The sequence below is a fragment of the Acipenser ruthenus genome, chromosome 4 (genome assembly GCF_902713425.1).
Source record: "Acipenser ruthenus chromosome 4, fAciRut3.2 maternal haplotype, whole genome shotgun sequence".
Taxonomy (NCBI): domain Eukaryota; kingdom Metazoa; phylum Chordata; class Actinopteri; order Acipenseriformes; family Acipenseridae; genus Acipenser; species Acipenser ruthenus.
The window spans coordinates 93,915,221-93,934,677 of NC_081192.1; the positions used below are offsets into that span (position 1 = coordinate 93,915,221).

The window sequence follows — 19,457 nt, forward strand, 5'->3', positions numbered from 1 at the left end:
CTTGTGTGCTTTGGTGTGCATTACAATACCATTACCATCACCTGACTGTTTGTACTGGGAGTAGACTAGGGATGTTTATATTTTAGTTTTTACATGTTTTCCAAGTAATAAACATCTAGAATTTGTCCAAAACGTTTCAACACTGTCAAAGATATGTATGTCAGATATACAATTCAGCTGTAGTGTTTATATAGTAGGATGTTTACAGTGTAAGACTGTTTATTCAAACGTATTTTCCTTATATACACATAAATTATACATATGTAGTCTCATCCTGCATTGTGGATAGCCACACGGCTTCAGCTTGTGCTGCATGTTATCAGAAACAATGTTAACTAATTTCTGGTCTAAAACAGAGCTGAAATGTCTTCACGGAACATCAGCTCCTCAGAACCCTATATACAGTACATCATTTTTATATATCACATGACAACTTTGAAAAGTTGTTTTAATTATTTCACTTTAAATGATTGATCTTTTCACTGATAAATCACATTTTCCGTTCTACAGTTTCTCAAAGACTAATCAGGTAATGATAAATGCAGGAAAGGGAAAATACTTACATGAAAAAGAAAAAAAATTGACTTCCTCCAACTAAATTAATGTTTTATTGCACATGGGAGATCAGCATCTAGGTAATTAATCAAATAACCAAGTAATGAAGTAGTCAGCGATTGAGGCTTGTTGCTGTACCAATATTCCTATTTTTGCCAGGCTTAAAATACATCTCAAAATGATTGCTTCAACAACAATAATTGGTAAAAATGGTACTGACGGTAATGAATTGTAGAAAGAAAATGTTTTACTTGCAATTGTGCACCATTAAGCACCATTTTATATTTGTAAATTATTGTTATAAAAAATGTATATATTTTTGTTTTTACAGTATTATAAAATATTAACAGTCCCAAATAGCCTTTGTATTAAGGTGGCCTTTAAGCACGCTTTGACTGTAGTGTCATACCAATACTGAATCCTTTTTCATGAGGGTAACCTTGCTTTGAAGGAATGAAGGAATAGCATTTGCCTGGTATAAGATAATAAAGTCGAAGGGAAAAGGCAGCTCTATAGTGTTTGAAAGGTTACAAGTCAGCTGGCTCTAGCCAGCTTTATTGTACTTTTTCTGTGTAATTTTGTTTCTAGCACAAGATACTAATCCCTCAACTCCAGTCAAGCCTAGCACTGCACCCAGTGACAGCCAGATGGTAGTCTTTTGTTTGCCACCTCAAACCTGACAGCCTTCATTTTGTCAAATCCAGTAGTCTTGCTGAAACATTATAGGTGACTTAAAACAATGAATCAACTGTTGTAACTTTAACAGCTGATTCAGGAGGCCAGGGTTTGTCATTAGTTTTTTGGGTGATAATTCCAGTCACGGTTAATAAGGAATTATATTTTTGCATCTGGTAGCTGTTTGGTAATCTAAAAATGACTTTTAATGTCTATTGCTCAATACCCAGTTAGCATATGCCCATTGTCCACTTTTTAATAATGCTACCACAAAAAACTGATAACTTTTCGGGGACGGGCATGTATATTTTTACAGGCATAGATACTGAAAGCTTCCTCTTAACCCCCTTGTGTGCAAAGGAAGTGTAATGTGATGTAATGCATTGAACCTGCAGTTTGGATTGTACTTGGGACTCCTTGGTGCTGTCAATATGTTACCTTTCAAAAACAAGTTTCTTTTTGGCATCTGTGGTGGAGTATCCCGCCTCCATGTATATATATGTGCGCTGTTATTATTATTATTATTATTATTATTATTATTATTATTAGTATTATTATTATTATTATTATTATTATTATTATTATTATTTATGTAAATATGACCGACGAAAAGCCTTATTTTTGTGTATTTGCGGTACAGACAAAGTCGCCACCATTGTCTGTTATCGTTTGTTATTATTTGTAAAAACCTTGTGAGGATGTGTGACCGATCAGCTACTGATTAATTAACTAGCTGACAGTCACGCATCCTTATTAAACTCGTGCAGACTATGGCCAAGGGGTAATAAGATATAATTACTAGCCAGTTAACCCCTCGGCCGTAATGTAAAAAGTCTGCAGCTTTTCTTGTTCGTGAAAAGTGTGTTCGGAGTGGAGAACGAGAGTGGAGATGGGAGACAGGAGACAGGAGACACAATTGCTATTGCTACATATGCTGGTTTTGCAACCAGCGTACTACTCGTTACTGTTTATTGTTTGTTTGTTTGGCCAACGTGCCTTTTTGTTTGAGTTTTATTTTGTTTAAATATTTTGTTTATTACTTAATAAGCATTGCGCGCCGTAGCATCTTGGTTTTTACCCGCCAGTAGTGTTTTGGTTTCTGTTTCTGGTCTGACGTCACCCCTGCAGCACTCTCTATCACAGCATCCCAAGCAGTTATACTTGTGCGAGGCATCCAATCACACACTGTGTGGAAGGTCCTTTTTTTATAAAAAGGCCTGTTTTATTACCCTCTGTATCAAGGTAGAGACGACCTCATTATTTCTTTTTCCTTTATTAAGGCTGTTTGTATTCTGTCTTGCTTTTTACTTAATGCTGATGTTGCTCTTGCTGCCAACAGATCACCCCTGCAAACTAGATTCTCATCAGTATAAATTATTTACATTAATAATACTTCCGCAGTCACTGAAGGCAGGCTGTGAAGAAAGGGTTCAGTTTTATTCAGTTTTTGTAGTTTTTAGGGCCACTGCACATGATCTATACTCTTGCATTTTATTAATCTAATTTGACCAAATCGATCCATGCATGATAGCTTTCCACAAATCGCAATGATCTTTTCTACAGTGATGAAGACAGACTTTTACTCCTCTTCATTTTAATCAGACTGGGCTTCTGTGGTTGTTCAGGAGTCTGACAGAGCACAGATACTAGTGCATAGTTTAAGCTGGAAAGGAAAGTTTACAAATTGGCCTGTGATCTGTCTACATGCATTTTGATATCTAACAATATAAACCGTACAGTTTCATAGGTTGTAGGCCTTTGTATGTGTAATTATGCCAGATATAAGAAACGAAATGCTCATCCTGGTCTCACTGTACATTGTACATATACAGAGTGATAACTTTTCCTCTAAAATTATGGCAGACACTTTTAAAGACTTAGTAATGATTTGCTTGTGATATCCGGTTGCAATGGTATAAGAAGATAAAATGTATGCTGCTAGAAACCAAGCAATATGGAGTGATTTAAAAGCACAATCTAAATTCTAAACGTTATTGAACCCCACATAGCAGTGCCGGTAAGTACCCCAGATTACTTTTGTAGAAAAATAAAATTTAAAAAAATGATCATTGGTTCCTACACAGATGACTCAGCATTCAGTAGTAATCCTCGCATTCAACAATTAGTCAGGTCTGTAACTATGTTATTTAACAAGTTATTCATTGTATAGGTCTTAACATAAGCTTTTTTTTCATTTCAGTAGGTGAAACAAGGCTAGACACACTGCACTGCTAATGGCTTCTATGCCTTGTTCCAGAGGAGACAAGCGTAAGGCAAATGGATTTTCAGTACCGTGCGATTGGTGCAAATGGGAGTAAATGCATTGGTTCCACAGGTAAAGAGCCTGTCTCCGTTTACAAGAAGAACACGGATGTAGTTCTGGCATTCTTCCTGCAAAGATACAAGAAATATAATGTTACATTCCTGCTGTGGCTCAGCTAAGAAACAAGAAATACAATTACAGAACTGCCTATTAATTAAGAAAAAAGCTCCAGGATACATATTTCAATATGGCGCAGTGCACTGTAAATAAACAAACTTAAGCCCATATTGCCTCTGTGCCAAAAAAAGACAGTTCCAAGAAGTGATTAAGGCAATGGGAGGACACACCAATAATCCCTAAATCAAGAAGTGGCATTTTTAAAATAATTAAATAATTATTTAGTTTGATTATCATACTGTATCCAGTGCATCCTAAAGCAAATCCATTGTATGGAGATCTTTTTTTTTTAAATTCTCACCATTATGCATTCAGTACTTTATAGACAGTAAATATTTTGACAGTCCAATGCACACATATATTTATGATAAAATGTGTTAAGCGTGGCTGAAAAGATGTAAGGTGAGGCAATATTCATAACCACCACTGTACAGGAGCCACTAAATCCTGACTAGAAATAGTAGTTCATCTTATTCCTCTAAATCACAAAGTGACTTTGGGATATGATTCATTTTAAATGTTTGTAGCTTACAAAATATTACCATTAATCTTACCTGTTGTGCACGTCCATTCTCTATATAGATCTCAAATGTCCAGTTTTGTAAAACACACGTTACAGTGTTGCACTTCCTTGGTCGTTTTTACCCCTGTCATTGACCAGCTGCTTCTCCTATTGATTGACATGCTTTAGACAGAAACAAGCTTGGACACAGAAGACACTCCTGAGATGGAATGACCAAGGAATGCAAGTGTAACAGATATCCCGAGAACAAGGCATAGAAACTGAGAACTTTCTCTTATCTAAAGTTGTCCCAGATATCATGTCTGAAAATGAAAATACATGTTTCTTTCAAAACTGCACATTTGAGACCTATGTAATGGAATGCACAGGTACGATTTGTGGAATTATTTTGTTAGATACAATTACTTTATCAAATACAGTATTGCCTGCCACCAACTGTAAAATAAAGTAGGGTACAAGAATGACCCCCAGTGTGAGCACAGTGAGGCATCTCATTAGGGTTATCTTGTGTGAAAATAAAAAGCCTCCTTCTGAGAACACTTCAAAAAATGTTTAAACAACTATAGATCTTGACCATTACCTTGCAAAGTAGATAACCACAAGATTGTCAGTGCTTCACAAATAGTATTCAAAATGGGTGTTTTCTACTATTATAACAACCTTGACTTGCATAAAAAGGAAAAACACTGAGTGAAATAGCGTGCATCACTCGATTTTCAAGGTGTGGTATCCGAAGCACAATCATCAAGTACAGTGAAAAATCATCTGTAATTGACATACCCAGGACTGTAAGACCCAATAAGACGTCTAACAATGATGAGCAATACTTGAAGATAATATCTTTAAGGAATAGAAAGAAGACAATACGTTTTTGTGTATTTTCTGAAGCTGACACATTCAGGATGTGAACCTGTGACCACCCGTCTCTGGTGGATGTATTCACACCTACCTCTGATTTGCCTTTACTGAAACATGCTCTTTTAGTAAACTCGTCACACTCCCATTCCTCCTCCTGAAAGAGAAAGAAACTAATTGCATGAGATGGATGTAATTGTACAGCAGGCATTTAATCTAGTTCAGGACGTTACATTTCAAAAACTTAAAAAAACAAAAATCTCTTATTTTTGCAAATACCTCTAATGCCCACTGAACAAAAAAAAATGCTAAAAATGGCAAGCAGTGACATTACCTTTAACTGGATATGGAAACCCATGTGGAGTAACAAGTAAACAGCCAAAACATGGACACAGGAAATAATGAAGCTACAGAAAGCTGGGTACTTGTTAGTATAAGCCTTTCCTAGCTTGTGGTGGTAACAGTAATATCAAACAGAAGACCATTCTATATCCTCTATATAACTCTTGAGTTACTATATAAAAAACACTTTTGTGATGGATTAAATAACTTATTCATGAAACTGTGTTCTAAAGTGTTGTTAGTTTCTTTACAGTCAAGAATGGTTTCATCCACACTCAACTTTTTTTTATTTATCAAAACATAAAATCTGTTTTTTATAAAATCTTTTCTTTAAAAAAAATGAACAAACAACAGAGACAATATCAAGACAACTAAAATGAGTTAACATTAAAAAGTTGACTTTAGGAAACTGCCTGCTTCTTTTTTATGGGGAGCTTGACAAGCATTATCTTTTTTTAAAATACTGGATGCAATTTCTACTTCTCTGTTCATTCTGCCTAGCGATTCGAGGCAGCTAATGAAAGAATATTATTGATTGATTGTAAGATTCTAGGGGTCAAAAGCAGACAATTGCCGTTGTCTGTTGAGTGTGAATAAAGAAATCAATGATGCCTTTGGATGCTTTTTTATGATTTAAAAAAAACAAAACATAACACTTTATTTTAAGAACTGTCACTTCAATAGAATTGTGAAATCAAGTAAATCAACATGGCTCACCAACAAATTTCTTCTTATATTATTTGTAAAATGTCAAAGGTCACATTTTGTAATTCAGAGAAGTGATCTCTTACAGTGTTTTATTTTTAAATGTGCAGCAAGTGCATCAGTGCAATAATCATCTCCTATACCGTAAGCTTTATTTTCAAATCATTTTCATTTTTTGAAAAATCATAGCAGTTAAAGTAGTTAAAGGACATTGGTGTTAATATTTGCTACAGATTGCCTGTTAAGATAGGATTAACATCCATTGAGAAATAGATATAAAGCCTACATTTACAACCAAATGGAACAGGTAAGCCTTAGAATGGACCAAATATGTACACTGTATGGCAATAGTACATTTAAAGTATACTTTTCCTACCATATCTCTGACTTCAACAGTGAAGTGAAGTGCTTAGACCTTAGTGGTACAGTACACCTATGGGTATATATGGGCATCAGCTTTCTACATTTTCCCCAGTAAACAGAGATGTATAAGTCATTGAAATTCTTCTTCCAATACATCTTCACAGTTCTGCATTCAAGGTCAGACAGCATCTTTTATAAAATGTTTGCTGTCCATGAGCAGAAAAAAGTTAATATTTATGCAGTGTATTTATTCATTCTCTCCTTATTGTATGGAAAAAATACCCTCCCAATGGATTGAGAATGAATGTTAACTGATATTGCAGCAAATCCTGTTACTCGTTGCATTTTTCATCATGAAATGAATACCATTGGCAAACCATAGGATTGAGAAATCTGAGGAGGGGGGAAGAGACGGCAGGCAGTGTGACTGTAAAATTGAGGAGCGCATTTGAGGAAGATGCAGTCCTATTGACAATTTGATTGTCACTGTTTGGTCATATTTACATTCCTTGGTGGAAATGTATCGAAGCTTCCCTGTCCTCAGCAGTAAATAATCAATGTTAGAAGCGTTACGGAAGCAGAGAGGTCTACTTAGAGATCTAAACGTGAGAAGATCCTGCCATCTTTTAAAGTTATATAAATCCTACTGGTGCTCTTCCCCAGACGTAATTAATTAATTAAAATAGACCCCAGGATCTGAGATCTATTCATTTAAGAAATGGTTTACAAAGGTGTTTTTACAAATGTGCAATGTGAACCATTTTTTGAGACAAAGGCCTGGGCCAAATCAAAACTTTGACCCACCCGCTAATTGCAAATTACAAACCTGGTACAGATGGCGTTAGAAGGTTATTTCTTCTACCCCAAAAGGAACCCGCCATTAATACTGGGTCTGTAATTTGCACTTAGCGGGTGGGTCAAAGTTTTGATTTGGTCCAGGCCAAAATCAAATAAAAATGTAAATCTTAAAAAGCAAAAACATGCATGCCTTCAAATGGATTTCACCATATCTCCCAAAGCAGACATCCTATTTAATTTTAGAAGATAATTTAGGCTGAGTCAACCTTGAAAGCTAACCGCTAACTCAGGTCAGCCATCTACATTCCAATAGTCTGTATTGGTTTTCACAACTGCACTGAAGCAAGATGAACAGATGATGCAGATGAACTTAACTTGATTGGAAAAACAACACCAGCCATTTGTTCAAACGTTGTTTTTCGTTGTTTTAAGATACCAGAAGTATCTATAGTAAATTTCCAAAACATCCAAAAAAGTCCTACCTAAACAAATTGCATAATCTTCAATAAAAGATGCAGGAACCGTGGGTTTGGGCTCAGTGCCTGACACTGGTCTGTCTTATCTATGCAGAGTTGTGGTGGAGACAAAAACTCCAAATCACACAAACAATGTCAAGGCCAGAGGTCTCTGGAAGATGTGCCATAAAATACAAACTGCCCAGGTGTCAGTGAGCAAAACATGCCAACGAAGACTAGCCTTGATGAAAAAAACAAAGGCATCTCCAGGAGGTGAATTGCAGTACAGACGTTTATTCTCTCCCAACTAAACACTGGGGCTCTTTGTCAACAGAGTACATAAATATAGGCATACGGCAACATTGGCTGTTATCTTTTGCTTGCACATGTATCTTTTGTGTGTAAAAAAGAACTGTTTATATATTTTCTTTCTACCACTTTCAAAAATGCCAGACTGCCCACTCATGAAATGAGCAAAGAATTAATGGAATCCATTCCTAAAGAGAAAAGCAAATGCCATTTCATTCTAACAACTATGCAGTCATTGTCAATGCAGGTGGGTGAAAACAAGAAATGTGGCTTGTGGGTGGATTTGTGGAATAGCTGGGACATATAAAAAGCCGTATCAGATACAGTATACCAGACATGGACATAATAACAGATATGTAGGTATGATTGATGTGCCGAATGGTCACCTCTCGTCCGTAGGTGTTCTTATTTTTACAACACAGTCCCTGGAAAGCACAGCTTACCATCGCCTTATTTGATGTGCCATTTTGTTACTGGGAGAGAGGCCTTATTTCATTCTATGGAGGACTTACAGAGCTGTCTAAAGATAAAGCCATAGAAGTTTGTATCTACAGGGAAGCTTCTGCAGGAATTTAGCCTCTGTATGTTCCAATACAGATTGCACGATTAACAAACTGTACGCTTGTAACTCATCACCTTTTTCAGCATTTCAACTGATGTCCCAGATTCACTAAGCTTTACTGAGTCCAAAAAAAAAATCCTCAAAATGTAAGCAAAACATACATGGCAGGTACAGGTACTGTATTATCATGTTTAGAAAGCCTACTGAATACAGGCCAATTGAGATAATACATTACAAATAAAATTACAAAGCACAGAGCTGTAGATAATGTTTTTGATAAATGACTCTTTACTTTTTCTTCTCACAAGCTCCTTCTGAATGATATACAGTATATCAATCAATCAATCAATCAATCTTTATTTTATATAGCGCCTTTCATAGTGAACCACCATCACAAAGCGCTTGACAAGAATGCAAGATATCAGCTTTATACATTTCTTAAAACATCAGCAATACACTGTAAATTGATTCTTTTTATTAATAAGAACAAAACTGTCCCCTGTAGTTAAAAAAGAACATTATGAAGGTGGAGGTCATTATACAGTGATGACCTTAAAGCAAGGTTTTACCATAAAAACACAAAAACTCACATACTAGCCCATTTGGTGGTAGTGGTGAGGGGAATATTAGTATAAAAACATATATATCCTACTCAATGTCATTAAACATGTGACTGCCTATCTTGATATCATATTCAAATCAAACAGAGTTATTTAATTCAATTAAATTACCAAATATTCATCAAAAATACTGTGGACTTAGAAAGCCTTTTTTTTTTTTTTTTTGCAATTACACTGCAGCAAAATGAAACAATTAACTTGAGGTAATCAGCTGTCAGCAGAACACTTACATTATTTCCAAAGCCTGGTAATAGAAACAGATTGAAAATTCAAATCACTGAATAATGAATATTAATCTATAGAAGTTTCACAATGACATATTAAATAATAATTTAGACTGTGCTCCTCCAGAAAACAATGATGTATCCATCTTCATTCAACAACAACAAATAAGCCGAGGTCAGCAGTGTGGAGTAGTGGTTAGGGCTCTGGAATCTTGACTGGAGGGTCATGGGTTCAATCCCCAGTGGGGGACACTGCTGCTGTACCCTTGAGCAAGGTACTTTACCTAGATTGCGCCAGTAAAAACCCAACTGTATAAATGGGTAATTGTATTTAAAAAAAATAATAATGTGATATCTTGTGTAACAATTGTAAGTCGCCCTGGATAAGGGCGTCTGCTAAGAAATAAATAATAATAATAATAACAGCTTGAACGAAACAATATCTGGATGCAGGCCAATGCAAAAAGCAAGTTTTTGGTGCCACAAATGTTTAATGATAAATGAGTAATTAATATTCAATAATACCAAAAAGAAACCTAGGTCTGGATTAAATCAAAACTATGGCACCGCCATAGCCATTATAAAGAAGTATAGCTATGGCAACGCCATAAAATTTGATTTAATTCAGGCCCTAGTTATACAACTAGACAAAACTAAGCATGAAACACAAACACTTTCTAATTTTATTACTTACATTACCTTTTATCATGGATTACCATTTATTATGGATTAGTTGTATAATTAATATTAGTTAAACATTATGTAATCAGTTACTGGTGTCATGGCTAATATATACAGTACATACTGTTAATATAAATATATAAATTATAATATTTAGAAATGTTTAAGAACAGTGAATGTGATGCCTTTGTGGCGTGCCCCACAAAACCATATGAAAAAAAAGATCTGTCATAATAATAAGCAACCAGTGCTGACAATAAGCTCATCTTTGACAGCATATCCACAATGTTATTATCTGTAGACTGAATATGTATAGAAATGTATTTAGCATACAAGAAGATATTATTATTATTATTATTATTATTATTATTTGTTTATTTAGCAGACACCTTTATCCAAGGCGACTTACAGAGACTAGGGTGTGTGAACTATGCATCAGCTGCAGAGTCACTTCCAACTACGTCTCACCCAAAAGACGGGGCACAAGGAGGTGAAGTGACTTGCTCAGGGTCAGACAATGAGTCAGTGGCTGAGGTGGGATTTGAACCAGGGACCTCCTGGTTACAACCCCTGTTCTTTAACCACTGGACCACACATAGTACTGCTTCCAGCCCCACGGCACTTTGTAAAAGATGTTTGTGTCTTGGATAGAAAATTAAAAAATACATATAAATGGATGAATTAATATCTTGCCAAGCTGATAACTATGCTGGGTAACAGTAGCCCCTAGCAAGCTGTCAGAAATAAGAAATAGCTCTCTTCCCAAACAAACCCACTGGTAGCACATGTATTACTGCAGCCAAATGTCTAACATTCCTGGGGAAACAGCTGTGCGGAGCTGGAATTTAGGGTGATTTTCAGAGGAATGAGCAGTAAGCTCTATTTCTGAAGCATAATTCAGCCTGTTGTCAGCGTGATATTAAAGGACTCCCTCCCACTGCTAGGGTCCAGGGGAGGATTGGAGCTATGCACACAGCACAAAGCTTGGCTGGATAGCTGCCACTTCATTTTGTCTCTGTCACCCCAAGCCATAGGTCTCAGCCTACAGAGCCTGCTACACAAGAGTGTAAGCACCAAAGAGAGGAAGAGAGACAACCTGTTATCAGTTTCTCTGGTTTTACTATTTATAGGTATGTGTTTGGGTAAAATGAACATTTTTGTTTTATTCTATAAACTACTGACAACATTTCTCCCAAATTCCAAATAAAAATATTGTCATTTAGAGCATTTATTTGCAGAAAATGACAACTGGTCAAAATAACAAAAAAGATGCAGTGTTGTCAGACCTCGAATAATGCAAAGAAAATAAGTTCATATTCATTTATAAACAACACAATACTAATGTTTTAACTTAGGAAGAGTTCAGAAATCAATATTTGGTGGAATAACCCTGATTTTCAAGCACAGCTTTCATGCGTCTTGGCATGCTCTCCACCAGTCTTTCACATTGATGTTGGGTGACTTTATGCCACTCCTGGCGCAAAAATTCAAGCAGCTCGGCTTTGTTTGATGGCTTGTGACCATCCATTTTCCTCTTGATCACATTCCAGAGGTTTTTAATGGGGTTCAGGTCTGGAGATTGGGCTGGCCATGACAGGGTCTTGATCTGGTGGTCCTCCATCCACACCTTGATTGACCTGGCTGTGTGGCATGGAGCATTGTCCTGCTGGAAAAACCAATCCTCAGAGTTGGGGAACATTGTCAGAGCAGAAGGAAGCAAGTTTTCTTCCAGGACAACCTTGTACTTGGCTTGATTCATGCGTCCTTCACAAAGACAAATCTGCCCGATTCCAGCCTTGCTGAAGCACCCCCAGATGAGTCCAATTTTCAGCTTTGCCCAACACCTGGTCATCTAATGGTTAGACGGAGACCTGGAGAGGCCTACAAGCCACATTGTCTCGCACCCACTGTGAAATGTGGTGGAGGATCGGTGATGATCTGGGGGTGCTTCAGCAAGGCTGGAATCGGGCAACAAATTTCTCCATCTTCTGCAGATGAAACTTTAAATCTAGAGCCCATTGTTGTTTGTTTTATGATCAGCCTTATTCTACACTGGTAATTTTGTTATACATGAGTCTCGCGCCACCATCTTATCTTATTATAAGGTGTCTCACACCACCACAAAGATTATAGGAACATTGTTTTTCACAAATAATAATAATAATAATAATAATAATAATAATAATAATAATAATAATAATAATGGCCCTCAGAAAGCAGAGACTCTTGTGACAAGGAAATCATCTAACTCCACCCTCTGAAAAAGCCAAGCACATTTTCTACTCCAGTTCTTAGTAATACCTATCATTTTCTAGAATCTCTCCACCAAAAAAATACTGAAAAAAAGTACTGAAGTTTGAATTGTTAAAAAGAAATGTCTTATAAGGAGGGGGGGTGGGGAGTTTAATAACCCTCTCTCAATAGCATATTGTTTTCATCACAATTGGATAAACGAAAAACGTAAGTGTGGCATACATAAGAATGGATAGATAGATGTACAGGTGGCGGCACTATATCCCTGAAACCATCCTCAATGGAGCATCCAAACTATCCCTGTTATTTAACTTATAGTAAAAAGACAAAAAGGTATATAATACTAAGAAAAAAATACAATCTTATTTGAAAGTGTTACAAGCCAATCAATCAATAAAGCTATGTTGTTGACTGCAGTACCACAAAGTTAAACACTTCATTAGGTGATCCGCTTGTCAACATCTACATTGGTCATAATAAATACAGCCTGACAAAGAATCAACTTGCCAGAGCTCAACAAAGCATAAACAAATATAGACAAGCTTTCTCAGCAAAAAACCTGCCGGGAGAAAACGCATGTTTTGGAAAATGAGTATGTACATTTCTGTTCTTGTTCTGTGACTGGTGTTTTTCTCAACTAATTATTGAGTACTGTCTGGGGTAAGTACTGTAGTATCCATATCCAAGTCAAACATAAAACTGCACCAATGCATTCAATATGCAATATATATTTTACACCCCCACACACACCTGCATAGATAGATAGATAGATAGATAGATAGATAGATTATTATTAAGTATATAAATCACAGGCAATAAAAATGCAAAACATATATATACAATATATACAAAATAAATATAAATAAAGGAAAATACAAAAAGATATAGGAATTTACAAATAAAGGTTAAATGGATAGAGAGAGAGAGAGAGAGAGAGAGAGAGAGAGAGAGAGAGAGAGATACTGTAGGTGTATACAGTAAGTGTATCTCAATACATCTCTTATTTTTCTAAATGTAATGTATACATTGTATTAGCTATTGTCTTTGAATGACTGTTTTATAAATGTTGTAAATGTTCTTGCTCTTCACAGTGTTCTTGGTTTCAATATGCAGATACAACCTGAAGATGTTTCACAGTTTAAGAATTGTCAGTTATAAAAATGTGAATGACATAAATGGCATCACATTAGAAGTTCAAAAGAAAAAAAGAAACAGAGATAACAAAGAGCAATCATAAGCCTCTCTGTACTAAAATTAACGGAACACTATTACAGTCAATCTCAAAATCATTAACAGCAATAACCTAGATCCATTTTATAATAACAGGCACAATAGGCAATTTAACTGCTCAGGGTTGAAAGGTCCGGGGTAGGTGTTACTGCATTCATTGACCGATGGTAGCTCCAAAGATTTTCAACTGGTTTCAATTTCTTTTATACTCCTTTTCAAAACCCTAAATCCTTGTCTCAGAAGAGGAAAGGTGCATGTAAAGGAGAAGTCCCTCTGCGTTTCACCCGGACAGCACAGGCCAGCCATCCACTCTCACTCACAGCAGCTTCAGGAGACCCGGGTACAAGCCCTTTTCAGAATGAGAAGTGGCTGCACTTTCGCCATAACGCCCCTGATATACCTGATTCAACACACCTCTGAACAAATGCGCTGCAGGCTGAGGATAAAAGAGCTTTGCAGCTTCTTACTACATTAAAAAAAAGAAAGCAACACTGCGAGGGAAAGGCAAATTACAGATATGGATAACTGAGGAAACATTAGTTTAGAGGAACCATTCAGTGTCTCCTAAATCTCCTTTATTTCAAACTTATATTTAGAAGCTGCATGGACACCTGTTGCAGTGCTTCCACTTCATACTCGATTGTCAATGTAAGTGCTTGCGGTTTTCATGAATTTAAACTTCTAAAAGCATCTGATATTAAATAGGCAAGGTGATGTGCAATACTGTATGTCTGATGGTGCCTGTCCATGATGCTGATGCATGGCATGGCAAATCACCAATATGCAGACAACAGCATTTCACTTTATTTCAAGGTCAGGGCAGACATTTTGAATGGTTTATATATTTTTTAGCTTGTTGAAACACTCCAATTGATAAATATTTCTAAAATTGCAACGAGTAAATGCAAATTTCTTTTAAGACAGGATTTTAGGCTGGTCCCCCTGAGGAACAGAAAACCCAATGACGTCTCCAACGTTTCTTCATTGTTCCTGGAGTATGTATACCGGTCTGGCTTCTTGGAGTAGCATTTCCAAGGTTTAGTTTTTCTATGAAATTACTGAAATTAGATTGTTAGCTATAATCACTTTTTAAACAAGCTTTTGTTGGTCCTAAGCATTAAATAGGAAACTGTCTGAAAGGAAGGAAGCTACACATTAGTTGTTGTGAAACCGGTTTGGTTCTATGAGAGCGGGTTGAATGACATAAATAATGTAAGTATTTGCTTTTGATACAATTCATTATTTTGTCATTCTTGAAAAAAACTAAACCAAAAAAAGCATGTGTAATACCTTTGGTAGGGTATCCAGTGGTTAGCCATTGTGTGTTTTTTTTGTTTTTTTTTTTTTTTTTTTTTTTTTATGTCTGCATACCAAAGTCATGCTCACATTTCAACATTAAAAGCCCTTACAAAACACTGAACTAATACTATAGGTGTAATTTCAGTAAATTTAACTTGTACCCTTTAGGCCTTCTTCAAGGCGGAATGTATTACCCTTTAACATTAGGTCACCTGCCAGCTTTAATTCCTTTAAACTCATTTAAACTACACTAAAGCATTATCATTTTTCTGCTCTTATGATTTCAACAATGGCTCTTTTTGCAATGAGGGCCTTAATAACACATTCAAACAGTTAATTTATAGAATTGCAGCACAGATTTTTCTCTTTATTACTATTTTTAAATAATTATCTCTATTTTCCATTTTCTGCAGCACAGCTAAAATATACCAGAAATGTATTTCATTAGAACTAGCTGGGGGTTAAAATGAATATAATTAATTTGACTGCTTTGTATCTTGGAGCTACTAGGCTTAGTTTGCATGCGGTGCCTGGGTGTTCAGCATGTAATTAAATTATCCGAGGTATAATGAGTTTGTAAAATGTCCTACAATCTTGCAGCCACATGCTTTAAAGACAAATGCATCTCAGTGCTTTCCATCAGGTCAGTTCACATGTGATCTTCCAGTCATCAAGATTTTACTGCACCATCAAATTACCATCTAAAATTAGCCATGGCACAACTATAGCTTTACAACAGTGCAGAAGCTTGTGGATTCAAGTCCCATATCCGGCACTCACTGAATGTGGGTCTTCAGTTCTTCAATTAATCTGCTGCTTGAAGACTCGGGCAGCTAAGTGTCTGTCACTAGTCATGTCACCCTTTTGTGCACAGCGGAAACAAATCCCTTTTAACAGCATGTATTCGATGAGCCTGCATATAGGCTTTACAAAAATGGCTTTCTTGAAAAAGGGAACTGTTGACAAAGGCACCATTCTGCTGATTCAACTGTAAATCCCTTTATGCCAATCTCTGTGTGTGTGTGTATATATATATATATATATATATATATATATATATATATATATATATATATATATATATATATATATATTGTGGCTTTATACCGTATTACTGCACAACACAGTAATACGGTATAAATCAGGACGACACCTGATATATTTATTTTCCACAATCCAAAGGCTGGTCAAAACACAGGCAGGTTTTGGTACACGTTATGGGTTCTCAGTAAAGTTCAGGTTCAGGCAACAAGTCGGGTAGTCAAACAATCCAAGGTCGGTAATCACAGGCAAACAGGTGTTAACAGGCACTTACGTTTCTTTCCACTCACTCTCCCCCAGCACAAACCTGTTGTGTGCTGTACCTTTTTAATGAGTCATCCTTAATTCTGTGACATCATTTCCCGCCGTGAGGTGGTCTGGGAAATGAAGTTTCCCTCAGGTCGGCCATCTTACTTTCGGTAATGTGAGGTCATAATTTGCCAGCAAACTTGCCCTCACATACCTCCTATTAATGACTCTACCCCTAGCTTTATCACAATATATATATATATACATACATCGTCTAACTTCACTATAACGAACCCCCTTTTTTAACGGTCCAAGCAGCAAGAACCATTTTTTTTCAATGGAAATTAGCCTTAGGACAATCACTTTTACAAAATCTACCCGGATAAAATGATCTCGGTAATGACTGACACTGAACTTTCTCCAGTGTGAAAGTGTTATTCTCTCAGTGAAAACAAAGACCTTGGTAGGCTAATTCGAAGATAATGCTGATTCATAGATAACCTATTGTAGTGCGAATCATGTGTGACGTTTGCAACCGTTGCCATCTTCACACAAACTTCACACAGGCGTGAGGAGGTAACAAGATTGAAACAGCGTGCATTGAGAAAAGCACGAAAAATATGAAGCAATCTATGCTGGATATGTTTTTCAGTACTGTATTCAGCATGTAAATGTACTTTTTATTTTTTTCATTTCTTTACTGTTTACTTTTACATATACATTTTAAATGTGGATCAATGTGAAGTTGTCTTGAAAGAACTGCTGTATAGTGTATAAAGATTCAATTTGGGCGTTTCTTCATCATTCTGATACAGCAAATTGCCAAACCCTGTTATAGTGAACAACCTGATATAACGAACATTTCTCCAGGTCCCAGGGGGGTTCATTATAATGAAGTTAGACTGTATATAGCAGATTTCCTTCACAAAATTGGTTTGCAGCTGGAACCAGAAATAATTGCACAGCCCTCCCAACATGTGTACTACTGTTACCCACTACAAATAAGTAATTTATATAAATTGCACAAAATAAAAAAGAGCTGTTTCGCATAGTGCAAACCGCAAGCACAGCAGGAGCAACCGATCTGAAATTCACATTGCCTTTCAATGGTTATTTGATTGTTCAAAGCTTGATCATGTAGGCCAGGGGGTTTTCAACCAGGGGTACAGGTACCCCTGGGGGTACTTCTAAAGGTCATAGGGGGTACGCAGGATGATGCAGAAATGCACAAATAAAATGAATGTAAGAGAAAATAATGATCTTGATTTTATTTTATTTATAACAGTATTATATATTCTCTAAACCACGGTGTATGCTTATTTAATCTTTGTTTAGCAGCTCAAAGTTAACCGCTAATGAAAAAAACACAGAATATATCACATCCACATTTTCCACCGGTATGCACGTGCGATTTCGATTGCGTGGAGTTCCCCTCTGATATATAGGTGAAGCAGGCGTCTGGCGATTGTGCCTGGAGAGCGCTCTGTGCTGCTTGTGATCTTTGCTGTTTTCAGCTTGTCATATCAGTGAAGCACATTGTTTCTGCATTGTTTAGAAGTATAAATGCTCCGGTAAACATTTATTTCTTAGAATTTCTTAGTAAACATAAATAGTCATCACAATACTCATACTTTGACGTTTTTTGTTTATTACCGCGGCTGCATTTTATTAACAGCAATAGTGGCTGGTTCAATATGTTTTCGGTGTTTGATACATTTCTTACTTGCAAAAGAAAAACAAAGGAAAACACGAGATTTTGCACTTTTGCATTGACAAGAGTCAAAAAGTGCAAAATGACAGAAAGTTATACAGAGTCCCTTTGGATCATTTTTATGTTGGCTTTAATAAAAAAAGTGTATTATTGTTAGAAATTAATTATAGTTTTATCTTGAGGTTAATGTTTTTAGTACTGTAAACATTTTAAACGGCACACATAATTATGCTGAGGTGGGAAGTAAATAGTAACGTGATAAACATTTACAGTGCAGACTATTTTGTATTATTTATAATGACTTTGCCCAATAGAAAGCGAATACGTGTGTTTCCAAATACTGCCTTTTAATTATTTGCATCCAAAGACGTAATTAAGTTTTAAGAATGAAGCCTACTGTTTGGTTTTCTGTCTCAGCAATTTGTCAGTCCCAGACTGTTGTGTAAAATTATATATTAAATAAACAGGGAAAAAATAAATGTGTTTTCAGATTATTCTGCCTTTTATTGCAACTGTGGTACCATTCAGTGAGCGAAAATTGTAAGGTGTACTTTAGCTGAAACCTCCCGACAGTTTCAAAAAAAGGTTGAAAACCTGTGGGCCATTCTTCTATCTTCCAGTTCTTGTAATTGAGATATGAGAAAGCTGGAGAGGATATTTTTTTTAACTCCTCTGCCCCTGACATGCCACTGTATTTTTCCAACACAAACAGATTCTACACACACCCTAGTGTTTTATCGAGTGTGGTTCACCTGTTTCCGGAAGAAGAGAGAGAAAAAAAACAGACATATTTCACACACCTGGATCAGTGACAGGTCCTCCAGACGTAGCCTAAAGAGATGGTTCCTGAAAACAGAGGATGAAAAGTGTTACTCACTTCAGACTTCCCAGACAATGAGGCACAAAACCACAACACACGAGCATGTAGCCTGAAGTCAGGATTTCTCAACCTGCCAGATGTGACATTCCTGGTAATTTATGATAGAATTGGTTGAAAACAATAATTTCAGATGTCAACCTATGTGATTTATTTGTTGAAGGACCTTCAAGATTTAAAAGCAACTAAACTATTACTATTTATGTTATCTCTCTTGAGAACAACACGCCCATGTTTTTCAAACAATGAAGAAATACGTCAAACTTCAATCAGCTGGAAGTACTGTCTGTAAGCCTGGTTTATTTTGATCTCAGCCTCTGGAGAGTGAAGATCGTCTATTAATGGCTGTCAGATAAATGTCCCTTGTGAAACATGAAGCAAAGGATAGGGACCACATGATGCGGATGAAAGGTAATGTCACAGAGATAACATAAATGAAAAAATAAAACTATAACAAATATTGGGACAATGTCAAGGCATGCTCGTGGGTAGCATACGTTACAAGGATTATCCAGTTGATTCTAGAACTAGATCACAAAATTTGCTGGAGTATTCAAGCAATAAACACTTTTGTGATGGAATCTAACACATTTCCGACTTTAATAGCAACATATATACAGGATAGCACATACTATTCAGTTTCTAATGGCTAGATTCTTGAAGCCATTTACTCTAAATCTCCCATTTTCT

The 19,457-nt window shown here is 36.2% G+C and overlaps 1 protein-coding gene across 3 annotated transcripts in view; it reads right to left on the reverse strand.

The window, feature by feature from the left end:
- The window catches only part of LOC117399291 (semaphorin-5A-like), a 145,029-nt gene that overhangs the window by 70,782 nt on the left and 54,790 nt on the right, over positions 1-19,457 (reverse strand). For all 3 annotated transcript variants that reach the window (XM_033998380.3, XM_033998379.3, XM_033998381.3), the window contains exons 4-6: positions 18,691-18,736; positions 5,143-5,205; positions 3,523-3,621 (exon numbers count right to left, since the gene is read on the reverse strand). In XM_033998380.3, the coding sequence (XP_033854271.1) occupies positions 3,523-3,621; positions 5,143-5,205; positions 18,691-18,736 (208 nt within the window). The remainder of the gene's footprint in view (positions 1-3,522; positions 3,622-5,142; positions 5,206-18,690; positions 18,737-19,457) is intronic.